Here is a 25183-nt window from a genome sequence, read left to right as displayed (position 1 = left end):
TGCTGCTTTTCATGGTATTTGCTCTTACCACTTTACACCCTCAGCTTTTTATTAAATACCTGGAAAAATCCCATTGCATTTGAGGCTTCAGTCAAATTTCCAAACGAAAACGAAGAGGTTCCTTACAAGCCAGATATTTCTAGACAGCCACGTGATTAAAAGTATAGTTTGGAATCACTAAAAAAAAGTCTTTTTAAAGTTAAGGGTTTCCTGAGTGTAAAGCCTCTCAGAAAACATGAAAGTGAAATAGATAACACACAAGATTATTAAAATAAGTTAGCCATGTATTTTATAACAGCAACCTAATTTTAGATGTTAAGAGCAACAGTTTTGCATCCCAGTTCATGATTTAAACATTGTGGCTGTAAATAATAAAACATAAAAATAAACCATAGCTATGTCTCTATCTGTTGAATATCACATTCCTGATGTAGCTGTTACCTGCTTGCTCTGTTACTGAGCTGTGGAGAGTCACAGCAAATTGAGATTAACTGTGAAAGTGGAATGTATATATATATAAGTATCTGTATTTTTTAGGCTCTTTTAGTAATAACGAGGGTTTTTTTGAGCATTTAACACACGGAATTCCTTGCCTTTTATAAAGGTCTGCTACTTCATACATGTTTTTAAGTGTTGTTAAAAGTAAAATCAAGTGAAAGGTGCCTTGTGGGGGTGAACTAGGTCTGTGCAGTGGACTAAAAAATAACATAAACACCAGCACAGATTTGTCACTCACATGGACATTGAAATTTATTTCATTAATTTACAAGCATATGGTTCTGATGGTTGAGGCATCTCTCTAGAAAGGCCATTAGCAATCAGAAACACTGGGGAATGCAAATCTGTGTGTACTTTTTATTACAAATACTATAATAAAATACTAATTTTGAGATTTTATACAGGTACTTCACTGTGATTTAATGACATCACTTTAGAATGGGGGAAATATTTTAAAACATCCTGTGCTGCTGTCACTTTGAAGTACAGCAATTTAAAACATGCTCATGAGCAGCAGCCATTTTTCTGTCAAACAAAAGTTTTATACTGCAGCAGAAGAAAACCTGTGTTTTAGGAAGGAGATCTGCAGCATTTCCACCTTGCACAGTTTAAATTGCTGAAACAGATTTTGCCCAATCTGGCACATGAGTGGTGGAAGGCAGGGAGGCAGAAACCTCATAGCCACTTCTTGTGTTGTAGTTCCAAGCAGCAATTTCTCCAAGAGATCCTTTTGGAGCCTCGCCAAGACTCTGGATTGCCTTACACTCTGCAAAACTGCTTGGTGAATTCTCCCAGTCTGTGACTGCTTTGAGGATTTTTTTAGTTGCTGTCTGTGTGTAATAAATGCTGTACAGAACCATGGTTGTTCAGCGTTCTGGAGCTACATTTTGAAGTTATAATTTGGAATCTCCATTAAACAGCTTTCTGTATGTCTTGCATTTTAAGGCTCTGCTTCTCTCCCTGAAGTGTAAGTATCAAGGGCAAAATGAAAGAACAGTCCAAATGACTCTCATGGGCTGTTGCTTATTAAAGAAATTAAAGCATTTAAGAATTTCTGGCTGTAGTTAAACCAATTCAGAAGTGAAGATTGCTTTAAGTGTCTTAAGTTGTGTAATCCATTTAGAATTCCTTAATACAAGCCTCTAGAGAGACGGAAAAGCTACAAAATGGCACTTTGTTCTTTCTTCTGCTGCTTATCTGTGGTCAAATTTGCACTTTGATGGCTCTGAGGAGGGTTATGACACCTCTGGAAGTGGGTTAGGCTGTCAAGAATGCCAGGCGTCGTTTGGATGAAGTTGGCCAACATCTCTGAGTTTTTATATCAGCAGCAGGCTGTGTGACATCAGCTTTGCACCTTTTCTGTGCATTCCTTACTTTGTATTGACTTGTTTCCTCTGCCTCATTTGCAGTTTGTCTTACACCCCTGCCAGCACTTTGGCTTCAACATGCTCATTTAATACATACTGATTTTGTAATTATGAGCTCTCTTTCAAAAATAAACTCAACCTCTGAGATCTTGAAAGATATTTGTAATTAAATCAACATCAAAGTACGGCGAGTTTCTGGAGTGCTCTGGATATCCCACACTGCTGATTGCAGAGCTGTTCTCACCCATCAGCTCCAAAGCTCCTGGTTATTTTTCTCAAGCTGGGACATCTGTTTTCTGAAAGGTTTGTGGTTGTAATAGGAAGAGTCAGGTCAACTGAAAAACTTTCATTCTATGGCATTGCTTGCTGTTTAGTTAGTGAAGTGAATGTGGAAGGTTGGGGGGGAAAGGCTGCTTTGACAAGGGAGGGTTGGAGGGTGGCACACACAGAGTGTCTGGGACTGAATCTCCCATTAAACTCCAAACTAAGTATTACTTGGGTGTGTTACAATGGGCTTTTAATTAAAATTGTGGTTCACCTCTATTGCAGGTGGACAGGACAGTGACAGCAACACACAAGTGCTGTGTTCTTGTTTAGCCAAGGCAATGAAGTTCCTATAACAGCCTGAAAAGGTGGAGCACAACTGTGTCCCTGCTGTCTTCCCCTTCCACTGCAGTACTTCCTCTGCTGGGGAAGGAAATCTCAGCACACAAATCAAAAGTGCAAATGCACATCCATGAGTGAAATCTGTCTGTTGAAGTTCTGTTTTGAAGCTTCCTCAGATCAAATTCCAGTATATAGTAATAGAATATAAACAGAACATTGCCATTCGGGCAGACCTGCTCTGACTTCTAAACTTGAAAAGGTGCAGGGAATATTCTGTCAGGGAAAAAGTCCATTCTGCATGATGGGTTGGTGGTTAAGCCCCAGTTGCTGGTGTCAGAAAGCTTTGGAAGACGAAGGATGGTGCCTTCTCTAGCTGGGGAAGATGGGAGGTGTTCTTCCCCTTTGACCCTGAGGTGTTTAAACATTTTTTGTGTTAACAAATAGAAACTTACTTGGTATGAATTGATTAATCAATGCTTGTAATTCCTGCAGATTATGTACTTACCCATTTCCCTCCAAACTGCCTTTCATTCCTTTTTGAAAGACTCTTTCCATCTGCCCTCGGGCAATAAGAAATAAATAGTCATTAGTATGCTTACAAAGTAGTTATGGTACAAATACTGTCTAGACTTAAAAATCCGTGAGTTCATTTGCTTCGTACAGACTTGCTTTTGCTTACTGAAGTAATTTGTTGTTGGCTTTCACTTCAGAGTTTTTTCCAGCTGTGGACATGGCCATCCCAGTTCTGCATCATGATCAGAGACCATTTTAATTTCTTATGCAAGAGGCACTACACCTAATCAAAATATATCATTTCACCTCTTGTTGTGGGGAGGACTCTCAGTCTGATGCAATCTTATTTTAGAAGGGATTAGTCTGACCTTTGATACTATTGCTGTATTAATGTAAATACAAAATGCTTAGCTTGACAACAAGGGCCAGCTAGTGCTCACCATCAACATGAGATTAACTGCTTGGAGCATTTTTCTAGGACTAAACTGCTCTACCAGACACTCACTAAGCCTTCCTTAGCGTGCAGACTGTGCAACTGCTCTCTCCAAAATAAGTGGATAGGATTGGTTTGAGGTTTTGGGGTTTTTTTCAGAGGAGCAATTAATATAAGGAAAATAACAAGATGAAGGAAATTATTACCTTCCATGTAAGAATAATGTTGTGCCATCACTTCAGTTGCTGTGATTTTCTACTGTAATTAAATAATAATATACAAAATAATCTCTTAATCAGTCCAAGATTTAATGACACATGATTGAGTTGCATTCAGTATTTGTGCAGAGACAATATTGGTGGATCTAAGTGCTCGTATTGGTCTGCCACTGACAGGAGTAATCTGGACAATACATTATTACAAATCACTTTACCTTGTTCATGTTAGTTCTGTATGTTACAGTGATTCTGTAGTGAGTTGAAACAAGTTTAACTTCTGCTGTTGGCTTTTTTCTTTGTCTCATAAATCCTTTTATCACCAGGGTTTGAGGTGCACGCATTCAAGGTGCTGCACTTCTTTCCATCTTTGAGCTGCAGGTGCTCTCTGCAAGCTAACCTTTTCTTAGGGCTAAACTAAGGGCAAGAGTGATACAATTTGGCACAGACTGAGAAATTTTGCGTCCTTTTTTCCTCTCTTTGGCCTTGAAGGTTGGCCCATATATAGGTTTTGAGGTTTATGTGGGTTTTTTAGACAAGGGAGAACACTGCAGTTCCTCCAGGCTGTTTCCCCCACCATCACAGAGACTTAAAAAATTCCATCCTTGCCTCTTTTGACATCTTTTTGAATCTGTTATCCAAGAATCCACATCATTCCTTTCTGAACCATTTATGCTCTGTCCTCACTGTTCCTTGTATCAGGAAATTTGACTAACTTTTGAATTCTCAAACTTTCCCATTTCTTGAATGCTGCCTTTCCACTGTGGATGGGAGTCTTCATTGCCCTGTACAGCTTTGAGGGTGGGTGAGACGGGTTCTTTACTGCTGTTGATTTATTTTCATTTGGAAATGTTTTATCTTTTCGAAAACTTTTTATCTTTGCTAATACAAGGCAATAAATGGCCAGGCATCCTTTAGGTTGCTTCCCTTTTTTTTTGGGATCTGCTCATCCTCAAGTGTCTGGGGGTTACACACAGGGCTTTTTTTTCTGGTGGCATTTGCTGCTGGGATTTTTTTCTTTGTGTTTTCCTCATTTTCTGCACTTGTCTCATGTTTCTACCTTGACATCAGTTATTTATGTATTGGATTGAGATGGTTGTTGTCTCTTGCTGCAACATTAAGTGGAATAATATTGGAATGGCTGCTCCTGAGAGGCTTTGTCAGTAAGAGCCCTTGCCACTGAAGGCCAAATGTTGCCTTTCATGTCAAGTTTTGAGACCAGTTCTATTAAATGCCTAATTTTCCTGTGGAGTGATGGGAAAATGGAAGGTGAACAAGCCTCTGTCTTTGAGGAGTGCAGGGGACAGGCTGTTCAGGGTGTGCATTTTGAAATGGTTTCAAGGAAATGGCTTTGTGCTGCATGTAGAATTTGTGCTTTCATAAATTAAAACCTTGCAAGTGTTTGAAGAAATTTACATGAATTTCCCTGAAAGTAGAAGGCGTTCATGTTGACTCCTTTGCACATTACTGAAGTAGTAAATCTCTAATAAAAGGGTTTATGGGAGGAAATGCAGATATTTTATTATAGTCTGTATATATATATATTCCCTGTTCTGTCATCTTTTGAAATTTGTCTTGGAGAACAACAACTTCATAAATTATTTGGACAGAAACTTGTGCATTTGCCTGGGCTATGGGGGAAAAAAGTTGTACAAAATTGCATCTTCTACAACCCTTTTTTTTTAATTGAGTGTGAATATGGAAGTTGATTATGGGAAGCACAGCTTTAGGATGCAGCCTTTTCGCTTGGATAGAGCTCTTCCCTACTTTCAAAGCCAATATGTTCTTAATCTGAGGCTTTCTGAACTTAGTTTTATAGAAGGGTGTTATTGGAAACACCTTTCATCCATCTTAATCACAAAGGTTAACAGTTATTTGTCATTGCTTGCTGAATTTCTGTGAGCTTTTGAGTTCTGGACAAAAGTAAACTTTTGCTATGTGGTCATAAATTTAAATATTTTCAGATTGCTGCAAACAGTTAAACTTGGAGTTATGTTGTTATTTATGTACCAGCTGCTATTCATTTTATGAACAGAATGACTATTTGCATCCTCCTCACTTGTTTTTCACTTCCAGCATTTTCCTTCAGTTCTGTTTGTCCCCCTCTCCACAACAGCCCATAAAAATATTACAGTAATTCAAGTTCTTCAGTTCAAGCGGAAGTGTGGACTTTGATCGTAATATCAAATGATTAAACTAATGCAACCATAACCTAAGAGCTTTGCTAATTTGTGTTTTTCAGAGTATTTTAGTGGTTGATTTCAAGGTTAACTCTCAAATGTAAATTTAGAAGCTACAAGGATTCTGTGGTCAATATAGATACCCACACCAGTTGAATTAAGCTTAAAAAACTTCCACTATAATTCTAGGATTACATAATTAGTAGCTCCTTTGGTACCCAGAATGAAATGGATAAAATTGAAAATAAAATCAAGATAATGGCTACTATAAAGACAGCTCTATTGGTGCCTTATGTATCTGAACAGGCTCGTGAAATCAGTGTTATGGCTGATGTGAGTCTTTACTTAGAAAGAATAGAAAATTGATTTTCTTCTGGGAACAGCTTCCTTGTTTACCAGATCTTTATTTCCTATGTGCTGTTTTTCAGGCCATCGTGACTTAATTTCCTTTTACTCCTTAATCTCATGTAGTCCCAGCACCTTTGTTTTTTTTTTTTGTTTTTTTTTTTAATAGCAAGGAAATAGAAAAGTAAATGCTTCTTTAGAAAATACTTAGTGGAACTTCTGTGCAAACTGCTTTCCAGCAAAAGAGAATAAAAAGCTCCTTAAAAAAAAAAGTCATTTGCTTTTCTTGGCTGCACTGGGGGAAAGTGGTCTTGGGATTCTCTGCTTTTTTTAAAAGCATTGATTTGTGAACTGTGCAAGAGACAAAGAATGGGATAGAGGTGTGGGTTCCAGAAGGCAGATTTGACTGAAGAGGAAGTGTTTGTCCAATGGTTCTTTGTGATAAAAACCAGATTGACAAATGGGCTTCATGGATTATGCCATAAAAGTCCATATTTTGAGTTCAGATTGTTTTAATTCTGCATCTGAACCAGGAATTTCTCTGCAGAGGCTCTGTCACTTTTCATGCAGGTCTGAAATTTCTTTGTGATGTGGGATTGCTTCACCTTCACAATGGTGCTGTCACTTTTTGCTCACAGGATGTATCAGTTAGGGGTTGTTTAATCCAAATTAGCATCACTGTGCTTTTCATTAGAATAGTTTGTCACACAGCAAGCAGGAGTTCTTTACCATCTCCTCTTTTTTTTAATTAGTTCTCTGTACTCTGAGTCTTTTACTTCCTTTTGATTATCTGCAGCTTTTATTATTCAGACCCACCTTTGCTATTAACACAGCTCTGGGCCCTAGATATCAGTGTAATTTCAATGTAAGAAAAATATTTAATTCTTTTCCCCGCGTGTCTATTCTTTAAATCATTCTTGTTACAGAAATGTGCGTTAATAAGATCATTCATTTAACCAAGTACATGCATTAAGAAGATGAAATCTCTTTGAACTCTAGTTAGTTTTTAATCTTTGAATTAGATTTAAAAGAATATTAGAAATAATAATATTAGAAATATTGGAATTTTTACCATAAATTTAAATAAAAATGGAATAATTTGAACTAATGGTAGAATTAAGTGGTGACATTTCAGTGTTAAATATGATGATCTGGTATATTACAGTAGATATTTCCACTTTATTTTTATGAAGGGAAGGATTTTTATGAACAGTAATTCAGAAAAATATGAGTCTACTTAATGGAATCATTCTCTTTCAGCCAATTTCTACTGATGTTGTTTTTTCCCCTTCTGATACCCTTTCTGGAATCTGAAGACTTTATAATAAACTTCTTTTCTTTTTTTATTTTTTTTCCCCTTAGTTTCAGCCCAGACTCTGAAGAGCAACCTTGACTCAATGAACCAGCAGATCCAGCGCCTGGAGAAGGACATAGAGAATTTCCCTAAAACCCAGGATGAACATGATAAGTTTGTAGAAAAGATGAGCATATCCTTTTTGCACGTCCTCACTAGTGATCTGAGCATTCTGATCCTCTGCTTAAGTGTTTGCAGCAACTGAAAAAAATAGCTTTTAAGTCTCTTTTCATGCATTTCTTCTAGAGCAGAGAAAAAGCAGCTGTGGACATGGTGAATGTAAGCAAACAGAACTGAAAGCATCAATAATCAGATTTTCAAGGGGTATCCAGATAGCTTTCCTGAAGGAAGTAGCTACAGTGAGCAGACAAACTCAGTATGAAGATTTTTTTTCCGTCTGAAAGCAGTATTGAATCAATTTTAGAAAAATACCAGCAGTAAAGTTGATATATTTATCTTAGCACCAGATGTGGTGTTTTTGAAGGGCAGAGGAATAATTTTGTTAATGGTTTTAAGTTACGTTTTCAACATGATTTTGGGGGAATATTTACATTTATTTTTGCTCAAAAGTGTTATGTCCTTTAATTTCTGTAGAGAACAGAGGTTGTGGATTCCTTAAGTACTACCAAGTAAAATCTGTGGAGAACTGTAATATATATGTCTAGCTTGTTTTTGTATATCCAACTTTCATTTTGTTCAAAAGTTTAAAGTAACAAGTCTACTGAAGATACAAGAAGCTCACAAAAATGCAGCAAAAAGTGAGAAAAAGCTCTTAAAAAATTCCCAGGTTTTTATTGTGCTCAAATCCCAGCTCTGTGTGGAACTATGGGAGTGTTTGGAGTGTGGTGCTTGGCCAAGTCCAAGGCATTTTGTGCATTTCCAGAAGCTCAGATAATTCTTGTGATATCTTTCCTTCCTTGCTGCAACAGAAGTCATGACAGAAACTGTGGATTTTGGGGTTTTTCAGAGGAAAGGAAAAGGAGGGGATTGATGTTTAGATCCATTTGCAGCTGCTCATCATGTTTGGTAGGTGTAGTGAAGATTTCTCCCCAGTGCTGTGTCTGTGCAAAGTCAGTTTTTGGCAGGATTTACCACCTGAATGGAGTCAGTGACAGAATTTCACAAGTAGATATTTAACGTCTCCTCTTTATGGATTTATTTTAAGTTTCTGACAACACTGCTAGAAAGTAGCTTAAGGGAGACAACTCCTGGCTAAGTGGAAAATTGTTTCTTATTCCTTACATCTACCCTTTCACCTTGTCTTACATGCAAGGTTAAGAGACTTGCTGCTGATAATCACTTTTATCAGTTCTGCTATTGAACAAAGCTCATTATTATTTCCGAGATTCATTCACATCAGAAAAACTTCCAATATTGCCTTGTAATTGTCCTGTGCCTTGTCACCTCATCAGAGGCTGAATTCTGTGCACATTTTTGTTCATAAATTAAGCCAATTTATGGAATGCACTCTTACCACTGTTTTTTTCTTAAGTTTGACAGAATTGCTTTCCAGGTTACAGAAGTTATAGTTCAGTTGTATTTTTACTTCACTGCCTATGTGTTTGCTTATAGATATGATTAGCATTACTCAGATGATTTGGTGAAGAAAAAGAGCCAAGTAGATTATATTTAATGTTTTTCTATCTGCAGCTCATCACCTGAATTACTTAGAGAAGAAAAAGTTTCACAATGCAAGAGAGTAAAAAAAAAAAAAAAAACCACAAAAACTAATGTTTCTTTTTATTGGCAAAAACAGGAGGAGCCTGTTTGAAATGTAATGTTTGAAAATTAATTATTCCTGGTGTCCTGAGCAGCCTGGCTTCAGTGCATGGATGTTGACTCCCAGGTAGATTCTAAGCCCTGGAATTGAACCAGGCTCCCAGAACTGTGCATGCCTGCCTGCTTTTATCAGCCGTGGGACTTTGGGGGTTTGGCAAAAGAGAGAAGCCTGTAAGCAATGAACTGATTGCACTGGGATTTGTGTTTGCATAATTAATAGATGACCTGATAAGTGGTGTATTTCTCTTTCAGAAAGTCATCTCCCCTTAGATCAAATGATCAAGTTTGTTTCTGCTTATCACTGAATATTTAAAGGTTTTCTACACTCTCATATTTTTTATTAGATTGAAGAATCATTTTGGAGGGTGTAAAAATGACACCCTAGTCTGTAGTATGTATTTCTTTGATTTCCTCAGCTGCCTGAAGATTTGTTGATGATGGCACATCCTGAGATTAGAAAGTTACAGAATTTCAGGGTGAACATCTCTGAGTGTTTCAGAAAATCTGAGATGTCTCAGTGGAGTTTTAGGATGCAGTAATTATAATATTCAAGGCATAGTTTCTCGTTCCTGTCATAAACAAAGCTATTTACCAGTGGTTGTGGATGAGAAATTCTTCAGAGGATATGAGAGTAATACTGCTTGGAGTATCAGATTAATGTAGGATGCCAGTGACAAGAAAAATACCATTCATAATGTGAATTTGTAATAATGAAGTTAATATTCAAAATACAGAAGCAAGTTCTGTCAAAGAGTTTAAGAAATTTTAGTGTTTCTAACTTTTTTTAACAAATAAGATGCGGTACTGTGAGTGACAAAAAGATGAATAGAAATTCTACCTGCACTTTCATTTTGGATTTTTTTCTTGGTCAGTTTCTAAGCAAGGTAATTTTTCCCTTCACTTAATCAGTTGTTTATTTAGCACATACAGTTATTCATCTCAGTGCAGTGTGGCTGAAGAAAATAAAGGGATTAAAATACTCCTTCTGTGAATTTCTTGCTATATTAAATAAGTTGTGTGATTCCTGAAACAACTTTTTATGATCTGATCTGTGTCTGGAATTGTATTTTACCTGAAGATTCATTTGTAAATAATTCAGCTTTAAATGGGAGAGGTTTCTTTTAAAATTAGCCCTGCTGCATGCAGCACTAGGGAGTCTGATTCAACAGTTTACAAAAGTGATTACAGACTGTGCCAAATCTGGTTTTCACTCCTTGTTTTATTTCAGTGTGCCTCTAATTGAAGATCTTTTCAAAAGTGCAGAACTTCGAATTTCATGTTTGCTTGCTGTAGGTGTATACAGTTATTTCAGTGATGTTAAAGCATGAGTGTCTAGTTGGGGATTGAGAAAGGTATTCAGATTAATGGCGTTCAAATGTAAATGTTATTAACAAAGATTAAAAACATCTGAATTGAAAAGCAGTTTCAGAGGAAACAAATAGAAAGTTATGCAGAATTAATATTAATATTGATTTAGAACTATAAATACATGAATAATAAATAGTTTTCTCCCTTCCAACATACACACAATATTCAAGTTCATTCCTCTAGAAAATAATCTGTTCCTCTAGAAATAAACAGGAGCTTTGAATACTGTTCCAAGGGGCAGCAAGGCACATATTTGGTCGCTGGGTTCATGCTTTTTGTGATCCTACTACCTGGACAAGAGTAACTTTGGCTGTGTATATTTTATAACATATCTGATATTAATTTATTGCTCCAATGTGTCCTGCACAAACTGGTGTATCCTTAAATGGAGACCTTGTTTGGCTTTTCAGCTGAATCATTTACCCTAATAAGAGTAGGGTAATGTGCACATTAATGTGCCTAAACTTATTAACATCTTTTGCCTACCAGAGCTATCAATGCTGCCATGTGGGCTTTCTAACTGATTACATACATGTGAAGAATTAAAAGCTTATTTTTAAAGAATTGCAAAATTAAGGGAATGATGAATGAAAGAGCAAAAATTACTGCAGATAAAAAAATTCAAAGCACTGTGCATTCATCTTATCATTAAATGGAACAGCAGCAATTTGTGAACTAATTTTAATTTCCAGTAAGGAACATCATTCATTAGAAGAGAATCCTTTTTATGGAATAAAAAAGCTGTCTTCCTGAAAGGCATGTATCCTCACTTGATGTGCATTTATGCTTCTAGTTGCATCTCATAACCATTACAGCCTCACAACTAAATATGAGGGGTTTATTTCCTCACTGGATGCACTTCAGTTGTACAGAAATGATCTGGGGGCAAGTCTGCAGACTTTTCTGCAGTGAGAATGTTCAGACTTTAATGTGCATTAAACATCAGCTGATAAATTCTCTTGTAGGAGCTGCACTGCAGAGTCCCTTAGACCAGCCCCTGGGGAGGGAACAAATGTTCCCAAAGCACTGATCCTTTGTTCCCAAAGGGTCTCAGCATCCTGAAAGGACTGGGAGCTATGCTTCTGTCAGTGCCAGAGAAGCAGGACAGCAATTCCACCCTGCCTCAGAGCGAGTGGGAATGGCAGGAATACTTCTGGCATCTCTCAGCACTAGGGATTTCCTCCTGGCTTCTCAGGGAACAATAATTCCCTTCAAGTGTTTGGAGATGGATTTTTAGGCAAGGCCTGGTTTTGTTTTTGGAACTTGAGATGTACCAATGTCTTCATTTCTGCAGGAAAATGTACATTAATATCTGAATTTGCTCATAAACAGGGAATTCTCACAAATAACCCCACAGTGAAATGTTTCTAAGAGCTTTTGTGTATCCCTCCATTTGAAGTAACTACCTGAGTGTAGTGAAGTAACTGCCTGAGTATATTGAAATGTGGTTTTCAACGTAGAGGCATTTCTAAGGGCTTTGCGAACTGGAAGAGAGAACCATTCAAAATTTTTTTTTTTTTTTAAATTTCAGGTATAAACATTAGAAGAGTTTTATATATCTGCCTTTTCTTGCAATATTTATGTAAAGCTTTTGTTCTCACTGTCTACAAAAATGACATTTGAAAACAGTTTAATTTGCAAGTCTTGACCAAAGGAGAATTATGGTTATTTATCCATACAAAATGCTTTTCCTAAGTATTGTGTAGAGAGGGGTCTACCTTCATGCTTCTAGATGGAGCATGGATTTTATTTGTTGTATTTTAAGTTGCTGTTTGATCATAGAAGTCATCAGTGTTTTCTTAGAGTGCTTAGCATTTCTTTAAATTTATTCCTTCTGCTTACAGTTCAAAACAAGCTTTAAGGGGCAGGAAACAGAAAGTTGAAACTGTTTAAGATTAAACAATTATGAAGTTGTTGAAACTTCAGTATTTGCTTAATATCAGTAAATAATAATGAGCATCCAGTAGTAGGAGGAAACTTCTATTTGGTATTTATTAATTAAGACTTTGTAGATGTTGTAGTTTAAGTATGCATTTAAGTATGAAAAATTATTTCTTGAAAAAGAAATGTTTGATTAATTTAACTTTCTATTAGCTTCATACAAGAGAATTGCTATTTTTTTCTAAATTAAAATACCGGGTGGAAGAAAAAGACTTTGCAGTGCCTATTGAATACACAGCACAGGAAAATAATGATTTATTTACTGTTGAATCTTTAGTTTTAGGATTTTTAAACGGAAAATGTCTTAAGCAATAATTACAAGCCATATAATGCTGTACGCCTGCTTTGGAATTAATTTTAGTATATAAATAGTTCAGGTTTCAAGGAACTTTTTGAAGCAGAGCCTGTATCTAAGTGCCAGGGATCCTTTTTTTTTCCTGCTACAGACATGTCAGTTTGAATTCATTGATAATAATAAAATGTTCTTCAGAATATCCACCTTGTGCCACCTATTCTATAGGGTTTTATGCAAATTGGTTAACATGAGGAAAGGAAAAGTGAACATCACATGAGTGGTGTATGTTAAGTTTTGCATCTAGGATGCTCTGTTCTAAGTTTTTGTAGCTCTTAGACAGCAAAATTTGTGATTTGAGTCTTAGATTTGAGATTCCAGTGATTTGCTTGGCTGTTTGACAGCCCCCGAGTTGGCAGGCCCCAGATTTGCATTATTTTGTATTGCCCCAAATGCGAGAAAAGGATCCCTAAAATGCACTTTTGGAAAGGAAATTGACAGTGTATCATCTTCTGAGAGGTTACAGTTAAAAACCTTTTATCTCTGAACACTCGCCTGATATTTAAATGGGGCTGCCAAAGCAACCAAGACACACTTGATTTAACTGCTCGTGCTTGTAATTCTGAGAAGTACATCTGAGGGGCTGCTGGATTTCATCAGCGCTGGCAGAAAATCCCCCTGCTGATAGAAGATAGGAAGAATTAGTTTGTACAAATAATCTGCTTTTCTTTTCCAAACTAGAGGCTTTTTTTGGAAATTCAGGGCATCGGTGAATAAAGAAAGTTTTCCTTCTTCATTTTTGCACTGCTAATTGTTTAAGCTCGCGGCATCTTAGCAGTTTGAATCCTATTGAAGAACTGACCATGCCAAGTTAAAAATCAGATTACAAGCAATTTGGGCTATATTTAGTTACTTATATTAAATTGACAGGGAAGAAAACACCAGTATTTGATGTTGTTGAGCTCAAATGTACTTCAGCTGTTTACTTAGTCTTTGGAGAGTCTCCCCAGCACATAATCTGGTGCTGGGGATCTGTGTGTCCAGAGCTGCCTTTTTATAGGTAAAAGTTTAAAAATAAGATAATTAGTGGGTCAGAAATATGGCCAGGACCTCTTGCAGTTAGAGGGAACAACATCAGCAACACATTCTGGAATCTCAGCCCTGAGCAGCCTTGCAACACTCATACAAGCAATCCCAGAAGCAAAACCCTCCCTGAAATTTGTTTAATTATTTGGAGAGCCTGTTGTTCACTGACAGTCATGACAGAACTGTTGCCATTCAATTTGTTTCCACTGAGAAATGTCCTCTGTGGCCCTGTGACATTTACTAATCCTTTCACTTACCTGATTTTTCACCCTGGGATAAAAACAAATAATATCCCCACTAAAAGGGCTTAGAAATATTTGCATGACTGGTGATACATTTGGTGTGACTGGATGTTTGTCATGAAGGTCAATAGATATAATTGAGCTAAGGTGAGGTTAAATGTTCTGATTCTGCTGCAGATAAACATTCCAGACCTGCAGCTCGTTACCCATTTGTGTTTGCTGGGATGTGCAGCAGGTGAATGCTGTGAATCTTTGGACAAAGTTAACTTCTAAAAATAGAGTGCTGAAAAAAGGCAGATTATTTTGCTGTTCTAATAGAATAACTCTCATTTTCTGGTCATGACTGAAACCAGTGGTGTTTGGTTTGTTATTTAATACAGTAAATGGCAGTGTTGCTAATTATTGCCCCAAATAATCATCTGTCTAAATTAGTGGGAGAAAAAAAATCAATCAATTTGTCATGATCTCATTACAAACCTAATTTCAGAATTGCTGTGCAAGTTTTTATACTGGCCATTTAAAGGGAAATGCTTTTCCTTCATTTACTCTTGTGCTTTGAGCATGCATGGTTCCTAAGCTGTAACCCTTGTAGAATTAGATAATTCCCAATTAAAGATGAGTTTAACTTTGTGGAGAAAAAACTTTATTCTCCTTCTGCTTGGTGAAGTCCAATTTCCCTGCTGAGAGCCAGAATAACATGAACATTTCTTTGGTAGGAGATGGCTGAGGAATTAAGGTTTCAGCAGTTCTAGCCTTCAGTTTTCTGCCCTCTGCTTTGTTTATTTGGAATAAATAAAGAGAGATGTGAGAAATTCTGGTGGAAAGGACTGTCAGTATCTCTTTTGTTAAATCTGAAAGTTTTAAAAGTCAGGATGGAATTGCAAAGGCTTCTTGTGGGGTGTGTGGAGTAGCAGGTTTATGTTAAACCAGAGCACCACACCATCATTTCAAACCTAAAGTCCCTCCTTTGTTTTGAAGGCTTTTTTTCTCAGCTTTAACAAGCTCTGGTGCAGCTTTCTGGGATGAATGTGAGTGATTGTGTGTGTGTGGGTTTTTAATCACTCCAAGCATGAAATTTTCCTGAAGGTACACTGAAACTCTGTATTTTCCTCTGTGGTGCACTAAGCATCCAAAGAATTGCTAGTCTGTTTTTATTGCAAACCATCCAGTAGCAGACGTGCTGTTTGGATATTTCATGTGAATTGTTTAATTTGATGTAGTCTGCATGTTGCTGGGTGAAATGGGATTTGAAAAACTTTAAATTGGTCAGGTCTCATCTGGCAAGATTCCAGATGTTTATTTTTATCTTAATGTGAATTTTTTACAGTACTCTGCTTGGTACCTGGCTTTATTCCCTTTATTATATCTATGTATTTTATTATCTTGATGTTCATTGTTGGGAAAAGAATTCTACCCAGGCCTGCATAATTGATCATGAGATATCTCATTCTTTTATGAACAAAACATGATAGAAGCCAAGAGGGAGGTATTAGTAAATCAGTGTTTCAGTGCTTGACCAGTAATGTGAAAATTGTTGATTTGGTTTGAGACAAGCTCAGCCTCAGACTCCAGGCTGCCTTAAGGGTGTGAACACAGCAAGATGAGAGGTAACAAAATGTTCAGTAGGATAAAGGATCGTTCAGATTCTTCAGGGGCTCTTGGGAAATCCATTTCTATTTATCTGCTTCAGAGACAGTCTGTAACAAGATTTAGTCCATCACCTAAATTACCAGAAGAAATAGTTCACATGCAAAGAAGAAAAATACAGAAGGGTTGTGGATCAGGAATCGAGACCTAATAGTGTGAGGAAAAACTTTGGAGAGGTTTTTCTCTACTATGATGGAGAAAAACAGTAATGGACTTCTGTAACTAGGAGGATGTGGTTTATGGCAGGATAAATTGTGCATTGTCTGCTCTTTTTTATGAGGTAAAAATCCAGAATGTCAACACAGCAGGAATTGCAGTATTAACAATATGTTCCTCATAAAGTAAAATTAATTAATTAGAATATATGCCAAGGGTGTGTTTCTTTGTTTTGTGGTGCAGAGATGGCACCATGAGAGCATTAATTTCACGTTTTTCTGTTTGTATAGATGCCATACACCAAAGAAGTCAGGGCACTCCACAGATTGTTGGGCAAGGTTGAAAGTAAGGCTGGGTGAGTGATGAGATCTCACAGAAATACCTGTGGGCACATCTGAGGGGAAGAAAAGTACAAGCAGTACACAGAGACAAAAAAATATGGAAGTGTTAGTAATTCATCTTCATGAAAAATCCTATAATTTTTTATAGGAGTATCGAATCTGTGAACTAACGTAAAACTTTGTGTTTATATGCCCTCAGTCATGTCTAATAAAAGCTTTTGTAAACTTTCCCAGATGGTGAATTTACCCAGTTCAGCTGGATTTTCAGGGTCAGTTGGGACTCATTTTTTGTTACTTTACTGTTGTTCTTTAAAGGGTTTTTCTCTCCTTATTTCCTCCTTGTTCAGAGGTGTACAGAAAGAATTCAATGTCTTGTCTTGCCAGACTCAACAGTGCTTTTTAACGAGCTTTCCACTCCCATTCTTATCACATAATATTTCTTTTCTTTTCCTTTTTTTTCCTCTTTGATCCCTCTTAAAGCAAAGTGAAAGTGCTTGCTGTGTTCCAGGTGATAACTATAGGATTATTTAGGTATAATCTTTGCTTGGATTGAATTTGAAAAGCACCTAATAATGTGTCATGTTTTACTGTACAATGTTCATTTCTCTTACAGCTATTTGATATCAGTAAAAAAAAAAAGACAAATCCCTTTGGAAAATGATCCTTTGTATTTCTACTCGTGTGGACTAAGGCAGAGTTCTCATAAAGTTAATAGTTTAAAATACATGAACTTTGGAACATTATAAATGAAAATTGTGTTATGCAAAGCACAACATCAGTTTTCCTTGACAGTTTATTTCTATCTTCAGATATTCAATCTTTTTTACAAAGGAAAGCCCTGGTATAAGGAGATGTGAGATTATATTGATTCTTTCATCTTGGGGTGTAGTAGTAAGAACTCTGTGAACAGAAATGTACAGATAATCTGTACATTCCATTGTAGTGTGAATAAAGGAAGAAATTGGTCAATGTCATAAATCAGGAGTCATAATAATACACAAGAGGTGCAGCTCTGTGACAATCAAGAACTTCCAGTCGCTTATTTTTCTAATTTTGTATTTCTTGAAAAACAGCTATTCTATAAATTGTATAGTGTGGACTTTTGTAGACTTAATTGCAGACATTAGATCAGAGATCTCTGCTGGATTTCTGGTGAATCCCTAAGAGAATGGAGCTGTGCACCAGCAGGGAGCTCTGTTCTGTTCTGCACCTTGAGACATCCCCTAAAATTGTGCTGCAGAGCTGAGAAATATCCAGAGAAGACTGGGGACAGGGAAGGAGGAGAGTATAACTAGTAATAATAAATCATGCCTGTGTTGGCTGGCTGGGGACAGAGAATGTTCATACAGCAGTCTACACAGCACATGGAAAATTATACAGGAAAAAGATCATGTAAAGATTCCAAGGAATAAAATTCCATGAACAGAACTCTATTACTGTACATGTGACAGAGATTTAATGGCTCCTTGATTGTGAATCATTGCCTGAGGGAAATTGGGCTGTCATCCTTAAATCAAGTTGTCCAGATCACTGAAAGGTATTTTTGTAAAGGATTGTGCTTTATTAAAGTGATAATCCATTAGAAATCCATTTTCTAATTATTGTATGCTTATTTTAAAATCAGAAATCGAAGGGGAAGTGCACTCTATAAATCCTTGGAGCTGCAGCTGTTAGATCTCAAAATCAAATTGTCTTGAGATTCTGCTTTAGCAAAACTGTGGGTGTTGATGGAGCTGCTTTTTGCCCTCCACACTTCTCCACACTCCAAATAGAAACTTTTTTTTTTTAAGGAGTGTTTTGGAGGGGAATGATGTCACTGAGCATCAAGAAGTGCCTGTGAGTAAAAGAAACCTTGATTTCAGATCCTGATTGCCCTGTAAGTCTGCTTGTGGCTTTTCCCTCTGGCCAGAACAGTTGTTCAAGGGATGTTTTCAAGTGTCTGTTGTCTGAGATAGAATTTTGAGGGATAACTTTGCTTTCCTGACGTTTCCTTGGTTTTAATCCCAGTCACTGAGGACAAGGCTGTTTGTGTGCAGGCAGTGGTGAGCTTCTAGCAAATAACTTTCCAATAAGTTATTAATCCCAAAAATATGGAACCATTTCTGGGAAAGAGCAGTGGAGAGACATAAACCACTCAAATCATATATGATGTGTGGTTTTACATAGGCACCTGCTATTCACAATACGATTTAGCTGCCAAATAAATTTATTTTATTGTATTCTTTCACTTTCATTTTCTCCTCTGCTTGAGTTTGTGAACACCTCATTGCAGCAGTTGTTTGTGCTAAACAAATCTCAATTTTAATAAAGGTATTCTATGTTGCTTTTTTTTTCCCTCAGGTGACATAAAATTCCTTTTCCTCCTTGATTTGGAGCATCTGGGCTCTTGAAACATTATACAATCAGCATTTTTCAGATTTCTCAAAAAATTCATGTCTTGTGCCATGGCAGCCCCAAAGGAAACCTAAAAACACAGGGGGGTCATTTGTCTTTTCCTTTCCCAACGTTTACCGAAAACTTTCTCTCGATGAAGTAACCACCAGATCTCCTGATTGAGGCTTGTGAAAAGTGCAAGTGACAGCTCAAACATCCCTCCCTTAATTAAACCCAGCTGAAGTGAGGAAAAGCTGCATGATCAAAGAGAGGGAATGTGGTTGCAGTTTCTCTGAAAGATTCAGGGCACACCAAGCTGTAATTCTTGTTTAAGGCATCTGATTGTGTGATCCAAAGCTAATAGAATATTGCTAGGAGTGGCCACCAGGCTTTTGCGAAAATACCCAAAAACTGGGTTTTTATCATTGTTAAAACATGTCAACACTTTTTGTTATTTGAAACAGTCACAACTAATTTGAGTATAATATGCAAAAGAGAGTTTACCACAGCGTTTGGTTTGTACAAGCTGCATTTCCGTTGTTTTCTTTTTTGTTTTTATTCATCTAAAGAGATTTTTATCTAATTGTTCTCTAGGGAAGGGATGCTACAAATCCATTACTCTGGCAATATTTTTTGTCTAATACATGCTTGACTATCATGTTCTCTGCGTTGCCTTCTAATTAATGCAGGAATGGTGATTAATTGTTTGCCACCACAAAATAAAAAAAGATATTTGAGTTTGAAAAAAAGCTAAAAATACCACTTTTCATACTGTTTCAAATTATTTAAAAATCAACATATCACAGATGAGAATTAAGAGCTAGATGATTTTTATTGTCAGGCAGTTTCAAAATTCTGGTGATGTCATCAGTGGAGATAAAGCATTTTTTTTGTCTTGATGAGAGGTTTAATTTGCTTTCAGGGGTTGTAGAGCTTATAGAAACTTTCTCTTTTAAACGGGAGCTTGGAATTTGGAGATTATTTATCTATTACAATAATGGCAAAATAAAATTCTGAATTCAGCAACTTTCTTTTTCTTTGAGTAATAAAACCCACAAGTGGTTTTGGTTAATTTAGGTTAATGCCTAGCATTAATTTTGGGGTGCTTCTTTTTTTTTTGCCAGATAAGATCTTGCCTTCTCTCTAGCCTGCAGCTTAAGAAATTTTGCTTTTTGTGTTCTCTTCAGAGACCAAAAAACCCCCCTATTTTTAAAGTTTACTTTTTGCTACCACAGGAAATTCCTAATTTGCCAGCTAAGTCTTGGAGCCAAATTCCCCAGTCCAAGACATAGCCTGTGGAGCTTTGCTCCTTGGGCTAAATATTTTATAAAGTAGGGCCTTGTTTATCAGTTTTTGCCCAGAGACTTCCTCTGGGACTTTGAGAGAATTGAGCAGTGATCTTTGTGTCCTCATTAACAGGAGAATAAATAAAAAAGTAATATTGAAATAATGTTGACAAAAGCTTTCTCCTGTGCATAGCAATGTAGTGGAATCAATGGAAATTGCCTTTGCATTTTTGAGAATTTTGAATGCAGCAAAGTTCAGAACTGATATGATTGCTTAGAGCTGGAAGGAAGTAAACACTGACAGATTTTTTTAGCGTTTACGAAGATGAAAGTCTTATGGCCATTTAGGCACAAGTCAGAAAGTTTCATCTGAATTAATGTGAATTAAAGGGCATTCTGAGATTTTGGGAGAAGGAGCAGGTCACAGCCAGGCTTGTTCTTGGATGGTTGTGACTTTTCTGTGCTTCATTTTCCACAAGCACAAAACCCACTGATATCCTCTCTTTTTACAATGAATGCAATTGTATTACAGTAGTCTGATTGTTAATGATAATTTCAGATACAAATGGAACAAAGCGGGAGGAAGAGCCCTCCTTGCTCAAAGATAGCTGAGAATCCACTGTTCTTTTGTGGATTGGTTTGTCTGGGTTTTTTCCTGAGCTGTTCTGTCAAATGCTGAATGATGTGGTAATTTGCTTTGTAATGAGGAAGAAATTCTCACACTGAGCTTTTTATGGGTATTTTATTAGGGAATCTAGAAGCTTTTCAAAAGTGCATGATTTTGTGTACACAGATCAAGTTGGGCTCCTGCTATGGCACTTGGTTTCTTTGGGTTCTAATTTGGGTAGAGTGAAGTGTATTGCGATGAAGATTTCTGCAAATTTTTGTTTTGTTTTGTTTTTGCAAAGGCTTCCAACAGGAAGAAAAGATTAGGGATGTAATTGTGATTCATAATTATCTGTGTATGCTCCAGAAGTCTTGGCTGCTGTGCAGTCACAGGGATGCATTATGGATGGAGTATGAGTGATAAAATTGTTAGCATGTGTTTACATCCTGATAGCAGGTGAAAATAGAGCTATCAGTGGAAATTACTTACTGCTGTTAAAGCTGAATTTCTGTCTTCAGATACGAAGTTCTGTTTGCATTGCTACAGTTCAATTCAAAGAATGTTCTATTATGAATGAGCTGGGAGATTAGAAACCAAGAGCTCTTGTGCATTCTTCATTAAAGATGACACCATTGACTCAAACTTTCTCTTCTGACAAGTTAAAACAGATATTTAGCCTGGTGGTTCCTCAAGCCAGAATCCTGCCTTGCAATGGTACGCAAAAAAATATGGAAAAAACAAACTTCTGAAAAAAGTACTTTCTCCTACTTGAACAAGCACTTTTCAACTTGCTAGTGAGAAAATCTAGTCATTTTTAGTTTGGCTTAGAGTGGCAAGAATGAAACCAGGTTTAGAATTTGTAAGTGAGGACTCTGTAGAGCTTCCATCTCTTTTCAGGAAAACTGTTGGAATTAAGTATTGGTATTACACAGAGTTGGCATACTTCAGATTCCTCTCTCTTTTTTTTTCATGAAATAGTGTTGGCATATCTGGCTGTGCTCGCCTGGAATTACTCCATTGGCTCAATCAGTACATTTCAAGGGGATGTTTTAAGCTACTAATATTTTAGAAGTAGGAAAGTCGGATGAAGCATATAAAGTGTGATCGTAACTTTGTTAATATTGCATGTTAGGGAACTCCTGTCTTTACAGCTCTGCTTTATCTTCTTCCAAATTAGGCACAGTTGAAATATTCAATTCTCTGCTCATCCCATTCATCTGTCTTGCTGACATCCCTTTGTCTTGCAGGCCATCTGTTAAAGATATTTCTTACTTGCAGTTTGGTACTTAATAAATAAAAAATAATAATGTGGAAATTACGGTGTCTATTTCTAGAGTGGTGCTTTCTGTGGCTGTACTGGGGTTTTTAGTGCTTACTGTTGTTATTTCTTCTGTGAGTGTGCAACACGAGTAGAGAACTGGGAGCTCTGTCTCCAAGAATAGGCTACAGATCTGGAATTGTCATAGTATTTTTCCTTTTTTCAGACTTTTCAGTCATTTTTGGGGTTGTATTTTATTATATAAGACTGATTTTAAAGACTTCACTAAATTTGTACATTTATTTATATTTCTTTTTGGTGAGTTGCTCACAACAGCAATCTGGTGACTTGAAGGCAATTCATGTTTTTTTCTAAAATTTTTAGACTGTGCTCAATAATTCAGTAATGTGCCATTATTACCTATTTAATGTATTCTTGCCATTAAACTTTCATTTCCTTTTGTGCAGTTAAATGTCACTGAAGACCAAACTTCCTTGAGATGAGCGACTAAACAGCTTCAGATTCTAGTCAAGCAGGTTAAATTTGTTTTCAATAAACTGAGAATTAGGTATTGCCACAGCTGTAGCACTTTGTGGATTGTTTCAAAATCTTGATTTTTTAAATTAATATCAATCAATGTGTTGGTTTCTGTTTCTAAATGAACTTTACGAGCTACCAGCTTTGCTCTTAGGCCACCAAGGCTTCAGTTGAGAGGATTCCTTGGAAAAATTGATATTGATAGTTTTCAATCGTACTTTTAAGAACCAATTTTTAAACGTTTATTTATGTACTCTGCCATTAGTTGAAGTGCTCAAATCCACGTGGAACATTTGGTTTCTTTCCAATGGAGGGAATTTTCAGCTTTGTTTTGCTTGCCTGTAGCTTGTGCAGTGACAAATACTCAGCAGCATCCAAGTGCTACAGAAACTTTGTGAATAGAACATCCACCTGAATTTCCATGCTTTATTCTGCAGTTTGCTGACAGTTTTCTGGAGGATTACTTTTGGGTTTAGTATAATCTCAAAAAGAAATGGGGATTTTTTTAGGATTTCTCTGTCCCTTGTTTAGTTTGCAGGCTGGTTGATGTTTTGCAGAGAGCCTGGGATCTCACAAGTGGTGTGTAATTACCAATATGACACCAGGCAGGCTCTCAAATGAGAGGGGAAGGTCTGGGGAGAGGCTGAAGCAGAGCTCTGCCCTATTAACAACCAGAATTCACATGGAAGGAGCTGTTACAAGGAAAAGCCACAGGGAACCAGGCTGCGGGATTTCTGTAGCTCAGGGAATCTCTTGTGTCTTTTGTTCTTGGGGGTTGATATGTACAGCAAACACTTTCATCAGCCACAATTCACTATCAGCAGAGCTGGCTTAATCCTGGAGCAGATGTGTTTTTCCCAGTGATTTGTGACTTTGTGTCTCCAAATAACCTCACAGAAGAAAAGAGCAGACTAAAACGCTCTTGCTTTGAGGCAAACCAATATTTCCTTTAGTAGCTCGCACCCTTCCTCTGTTTGCAAAATAATTTTTTTTTTTTCACATAGGGAAAAGAAAGTACCACATTTTTCTATTTAAAAGCATTATGTCAAACTTTTAATGATGGCTGCTGGGATGAAAGTCAATCTCAGTCTCCTTTCTAGGCTTCCATACTTCCTAAGGAAAAGAAAAAACAAGACTTCTGTTGTTCCATGGCGTTTTTCTCAGTAATCATTTCTCAAAGCTGTTTGTCAGTTTTTTTGTGGATATCTCATTTTTTTAAGTTTGGGGAAATTAGAGTTGAGATTGTGCCCCAAAAAGTGAACCTACTACAGTCAGCCTGAGGCATGAACTGTGTGGCTGGGCAGGAAAGACTTCACAGTGAAGAATTTTGTAAGAGAAGGCAAAGAAAATGAGATATATTGTATGATTTTGTCATTGATAGTTATGCACACTTTGCCTATAAAATGTATGTATGTGAGGTGGGGGACATGACTCCACTTGAGCAGTGAGATCACAGATTCTCACAGCAATGTCAGTTTCACTTTGTGTTTTTGCAGAAATCATTTTATAAAGTTGTTCATCTCTTCAAATAAAAATGGCCACAGTATTTAAAAATTTTATAGAGTAAGTTGTATTTTCTGTCAGTGGCAAATCTTCACCATTAGAAAGCAATCATTTAATGGAAGTGTTGGTATGATATTAATAATATTAATTCATAAAATAGTAACATTAATGATGTTACTGTTAATTCATAAAAATGTCCTATTTGGAAGCAGAACAGCACCTGCACATTTTGCAATTGTAACCTTTGTTCTAAGAGGTCTTTCCTTGTGTACTGTTTCCTTTATTTACTGTGATTTTATTTTTATTCCTTTATTTGTGCTGCATTTGAGTCGTTTTCCTTAACAAAACCTCACAGCTTTGCTGAGAGTGCCCGAGAGCAATATGAAAAACTGTCCAACATGCACAACAACATGACGAAATTGTATGAAAATCTGGGAGAATACTTCACCTTTGATCCCAAAGCAATAAGCATAGAAGAATTCTTTGGTGATCTGAGCAACTTTAGAACTCTGTTTTTGGTGAGTAATACCTGCAAAATGTTATCTATTTTCTTATATCTTTTTTTCTCCCAGTTTCAATTCTTTCCTTGTCTCTCTGTTTTTTCTGTTGTGCTTAATTTTGTGTTTAGTTCCATGGCAGCAAATTGGGTGAATGTTTCCAGAATTATTTAAATTTTGGTCATGACATATTGTCCTCCAATATGTAACTTGGCAACTCACCTGTAGATAAGGCTGAGCCAAATTTAATTCAACTTTGATATTTTACAAAGGTAATGAATCACTTTTAGTGGACCAGGGTGAACATTAGAAGTTCATGGTGAAACTTTTTTTTATCTGTAAGGGACAAAAAAAAATTACAAAAAAGAATTAAGATTTTTTCTGCAACATTTTGATGCTTGCAAGAAGTTTCCCCGGAGGAAAAATATACTAAAATTCCTTTAATCTGTGGGATTTACTTTGAAAAAGTAATAAGTAATGATAAGAATTCAGGAGCAATCAGATAAGACTGAAGGTAGAGATCATCTGCAAACATTCCCTAGAGCATGCACATGTGTTAATTTTGTCCACTTCACATTGCTGTAATACCTTCCTGCTTTTTCTAAGTGGTCCCATCAACTTCTTTCACTGTTTTGGTGATTGGCTGAAGTATAATTCCAAATATTTTATAAATATGGATGGCTCATTTGTTCCTTTTATTATTCTTTTATGTTCTTGCTGGTGGCTGTCTATTGAATAAAAGTTCTTTCTTGTGCCATA

The 25183-nt window shown here is 36.6% G+C and overlaps 1 protein-coding gene across 1 annotated transcript in view; it reads left to right on the top strand.

Moving 5' to 3' along the window:
• The window catches only part of DIAPH2 (diaphanous related formin 2), a 170964-nt gene that overhangs the window by 76876 nt on the left and 68905 nt on the right, over positions 1-25183 (top strand). The window contains exons 24-25 of the mRNA XM_063423750.1: positions 7520-7645; positions 24282-24445. Coding sequence (XP_063279820.1) covers positions 7520-7645; positions 24282-24445 — 290 coding nt within the window. The remainder of the gene's footprint in view (positions 1-7519; positions 7646-24281; positions 24446-25183) is intronic.

This window comes from Prinia subflava, chromosome Z (assembly GCF_021018805.1).
Source record: "Prinia subflava isolate CZ2003 ecotype Zambia chromosome Z, Cam_Psub_1.2, whole genome shotgun sequence".
In the NCBI taxonomy this organism is placed as follows: Eukaryota; Metazoa; Chordata; class Aves; order Passeriformes; family Cisticolidae; genus Prinia; species Prinia subflava.
This window is presented reverse-complemented; position numbering and strand designations above follow the sequence as displayed.